This window comes from Limulus polyphemus, unplaced genomic scaffold (genome assembly GCF_000517525.1).
Source record: "Limulus polyphemus unplaced genomic scaffold, Limulus_polyphemus-2.1.2 Scaffold6880, whole genome shotgun sequence".
Taxonomy (NCBI): domain Eukaryota; kingdom Metazoa; phylum Arthropoda; class Merostomata; order Xiphosura; family Limulidae; genus Limulus; species Limulus polyphemus.
The window spans coordinates 41,603-45,876 of record NW_013672490.1 but is presented as its reverse complement, the minus strand read 5'-3'; the positions used below and the strand labels follow the sequence as shown (position 1 = coordinate 45,876).

Below are 4,274 nucleotides of genomic sequence, written 5' to 3'. Positions count from 1 at the left end.
ATCCTTTTTCTCATGGATGGTGAACATTAGTGAATGTCAAGTATAAGTACAATGTTGTAGAACTGTCAGACAATTCCAGAAAAGGCCGCAGGAACTAGCAGTTATAACTGCCCGGAGGGCGGGTATTTCTGCCAGTACGTTTAATATCGTTTAAGAGTAAGTTTAACCTACTATTTTAAAACTGATTATTCTTTAAATTTTTCAAAATGGAATCGATAGATCAGAAATAGAAATAATCATTACAGCTTTAAGAAGTGAATTTAAGATTAAATATATATATATATATATACCAACTTACCATCTGTCAGAAGGAATATGATGGTCTTCATTGCTCGATCGACAAAGGTATGTTTCGACAGCGGAATCATCTGGGTCTTAACAAAATCCAGGGCCGAGCTTATAGCTGTCCCACCCTCTGCAAGTAAAACCAAACATTTGTTATTATTTAAAAGAGTTACTTAAATTAGATCGATCATAACTTGTAACGTAACTTAGTTAGTAATCAGATACATTTTCTTCGCGGTACATCATAATAATGAGGAGTAGTTTACTGATTTGAGTCATTTAACTCAGTTCTTTTCTCAGATTAATTCTTAGTTTTTAGCTTTGAGACGTAATATCAAGACATCATAAAAAAGTGCGCATCAGTTGTACTATCTACATCTACGTCCCCCGATGGGGCAGCAGCAAGTCTCCGGGCTCACAACGCTAAAATCCAGATTCGATTCTCCGCGGTGGAAACAGCAAATAGTCCAATATTGCTTTGCTCTAGAATTAACAAACAAATTTTACATCTACTTAGTTAGCGATTTAAAATATTTTTTTTCAAAACCAAAAATACTACACACTACCCGAGCTGAAAGTTCAAAAAGCATTATCTGGAATATTTTTTTAAATCAAAACCAATGACTAACCAAATCTATCAATCAGTGAATCGGATCAGAATCTCTGTAATAAACTGGATAAAGGCCAGGAATCAGTATTTCTGAACTAGGGTTTTATAGACGTTCAAAAATTCACATAACTTACTCTAGAAATACGTAAAAGACATACTCCTAACAGTCAAGCTGATATTCTAGTACACGCAAAATGAATGCACAAACTGATACCAGGGCCTGAAAATCATCTAACATGCTGGGATTTTAGGAACTGACAGTCTTTCTTATTACAAAATATGAAGGTCGTTTATCAAACTCTTTGATAGCCTACTTCATTTTCCTGTAACAGTAATTTCTATTTGATTAAATTAATCAATGAAACGTGAAAATTTATTCTGGATATTCTTGATTTAAGAAGAAGGAAAAAAAGTTCTTTTACGCATGTTTATTTTTTTCTCAAGCTCAGAGTTTTTCTCCATTAAACTTGTTGACTTCTAAGCTTGGTTGATACGACCTGGTAAAAACATCCGAGTTGATTTCTTTCCTGAATATCTAAGTTTTCATTATGGTAACTTTCGTAGCTCAGAGTTTTTCTCCATTAAACTTGTTGACTTCTAAGCTTGGTTGATACGACCTGGTAAAAACATCCGAGTTGATTTCTTTGGTATTTCTTTCCTGAATATCTAAGTTTTCATTATGGTAACTTTCGTAGCTCTAGTCCACTTCATATCAGTTGCTACACTAATTATTATTATTTTAAATGTTTTAATAGCCCTGGGGAGAAACCGAAGCTTTTAAATCACTTTTCAATACACGTTTTTCATAGGATTCTTTAATAAACGATTACGTTCGCCTAGCGGTAGGTAAAAAGACTATGATAGATATTGTACTTTGTTTTGAATTTCGCTCAAAGCTACACGAGGGTCATCTGCGCTAGTTGTCTCTAATTTAGCAGTGTAAGACTAGAGGTAAGGCAGCTAGTCATTATCACCCACCGCCAACACTTGAGCTACTCTTTTACCAACGAATTGTGGGATTGACCGTCACTATATAACGCCCCCGCGGCTGAAAGGGCGAGTATGTTTGGTGGAACGGGGATTCGAACCCACGACCCTCAGATTGCGACTCGAGCGCCCTAACCACCTGGCCTAAATATTGTAGTATCCTTTTTCCAGTTATGTTTACTGATTAAAATATGCGCCTAAAGTATGCATTCCGTAAAAAGCAGTCAAGATGTGAATAGGTTAGCGTCAAAGCCATTATTTAATACGTACACCTTAACCCTTAAATGGTAAAGTAGAGTCAGAATGACATACGTCGATCTTTTGAAGTCTATATTCCAACTCAGATAACTTTACCTGATATTTTTTTGTACTGTATCTTCAATAAGTTCTTCAGTCAGTTCTTGAGTGTTGAGCAGAGCGGATGCGCTGTCACAGTTCTCTTTCTTACTGATAAAATCGATTGATTGTCTTTTGTGACCCCCCACCGTATTATAAAGATGATGTTTTTGAAGTTTATTTATACATGACCCATCCTACCACTTATACCACCAATAATTTTCCCCTACCAGTTCAGGGTTAGATACATGAATTTGTATGTTTATCAAAGCTTCATCCTTCTTCTCTATATTTCCCAGTTACATAGGTGTTGCAAGCGATGGCTGACAGCATACTCTAACAATATAACAAAACCCATCGTTGGCTTCTAAAACACGATTATGTAAATACTGTATAGTTTGCCCCCCAGTGGCACAGCGGTATGTCTGCGGACTTACAACGCTAGAAACCAGGTTTCGCTAACCGTGGTGGGCAGAGCACAGATAGCCCATTGTGTAGCTTTGTGTTTAACTACAAACAAACTGTATAGTTAGCCTCAGATATAAGTCCAAAATAACCAAACTCCTGTAACAGAATTACATAATAATAAAGGGGCCGAGTGCGCGGGCCCAGTGGTTTAGCCTAACAGACTATGAAGCTGAGGGTCCGTGGTTCACGTCTCGTTGCTGCTGGATTGTGAAGCTGGGACCGTGAGGGCGTTATAAAAGTGACGGTCAAATCTCACTACTCGTTTGACAAAAGTTAGCGGTGCGTCCTGTTGACTGTCTGCTTTCTTTCTACTCTATCACTTCAAAATTAAGATTGACTAGCGCTGATTACCCTCGTGTAGCTTTACGCAAAATGGAAGCAAAACATGATGATAATGTATTATATACGTGTAATAGTTAAAATCCGATGTTAGCGAAGTTTTTCATGTTATAACGTTTACCTACCTGTAAAATGAAATTGATCTAAAGCATTCAGAACCTCTTCTTCAGTAGTATAATCTTGTGGAAGAAAAGAGGCTGACACGGTTGAACTAAAACTGACCGCTCCAAATCTTGTTCCCGATTCCTTGACGCCCATCTGCCCAAAAATATTTGTTCAAATAGATTTTTTATTTAGTACTGACTAAAGTACAAGATATAACACCTGAGGTACTTGCTAGATTGTACTGATCAAAGTACGGGATGTAATCAGGCACTGCCTATGTAGGGTCGGATTGTTCATCGAAATGGTATTTGAAATATCTCCTCAATAGGTCATCAGAAATTTACAATTCTAAAGAGTGTTTTCTTTTATAACAATATATTTTATTTAAATATAACAAGTTCTGGGAATGTCTGTAAATATCATAGCAAAAAGTTTGAATTTCTTCTTCTTCTGTTTTTTTTTTACATGATAACTTAAAAACCAAAACAATGGTGTCAACCAAATTCACTGAGATGACATTGTTACAAATCGGGTATCAGCTTCTATAAGTATTATTAATAACTAGTAGTAATTAAGAACAATTATAATTCTAATGTAAGCGATGTTATCATTACCCCTTGAAGTTAGCTTTTGTACAGATATTTGGTGTTCCTTTAAAAAGCTTAAGTGCAAGATGAAACAGGAATTGCCAGCCAATAATTGATAAACAATTAATAATACAGTTGGAATCTTAATGTATTTAGAACTTGGTTATAAATAAAACCTTCCTATAACTATAGAAACACTGCATTAAAAAAACAACAAGCAAACAAGAAAAAACTTTGCAAAAAAGGAAGTAAATATAGGGATGGATAATATCAATCCTTCAAATAACAATGCATACAAGATAGTATGGATAGCATTTGCATCATCCCTACATAATAACACAGGTAATAATTAACACATAATAATATATATAATTATTCAATTACAATTGAGTTTAATTTATCATATTTTTATCTGTTAACATTCTACTACACTGTGTGCCTGTACTATTATGTAGGTATGATTGAAAATATCATCCCTACTATATTGTTTGCATTGTTTTTGAAGGATTGATATTATCCATCCCTATATTTACTTCCTTTTTTGCAAAGTTTTTTCT

The 4,274-nt window shown here is 35.1% G+C and overlaps 1 protein-coding gene across 1 annotated transcript in view; it reads right to left on the bottom strand.

Moving 5' to 3' along the window:
- Positions 1–290: 290 nt before the first annotated feature.
- LOC106474152 (CUB and sushi domain-containing protein 3-like) overlaps positions 291–4,274 on the bottom strand; it is a gene marked incomplete at its 3' end in the record, with an annotated part of 38,676 nt that continues 34,692 nt past the window's right edge. The window contains exons 9-10 of the mRNA XM_022402522.1: positions 3,151–3,283; positions 291–415 (exon numbers count right to left, since the gene is read on the bottom strand). Of these exons, the coding sequence (XP_022258230.1) occupies positions 291–415; positions 3,151–3,283 (258 nt within the window). The remainder of the gene's footprint in view (positions 416–3,150; positions 3,284–4,274) is intronic.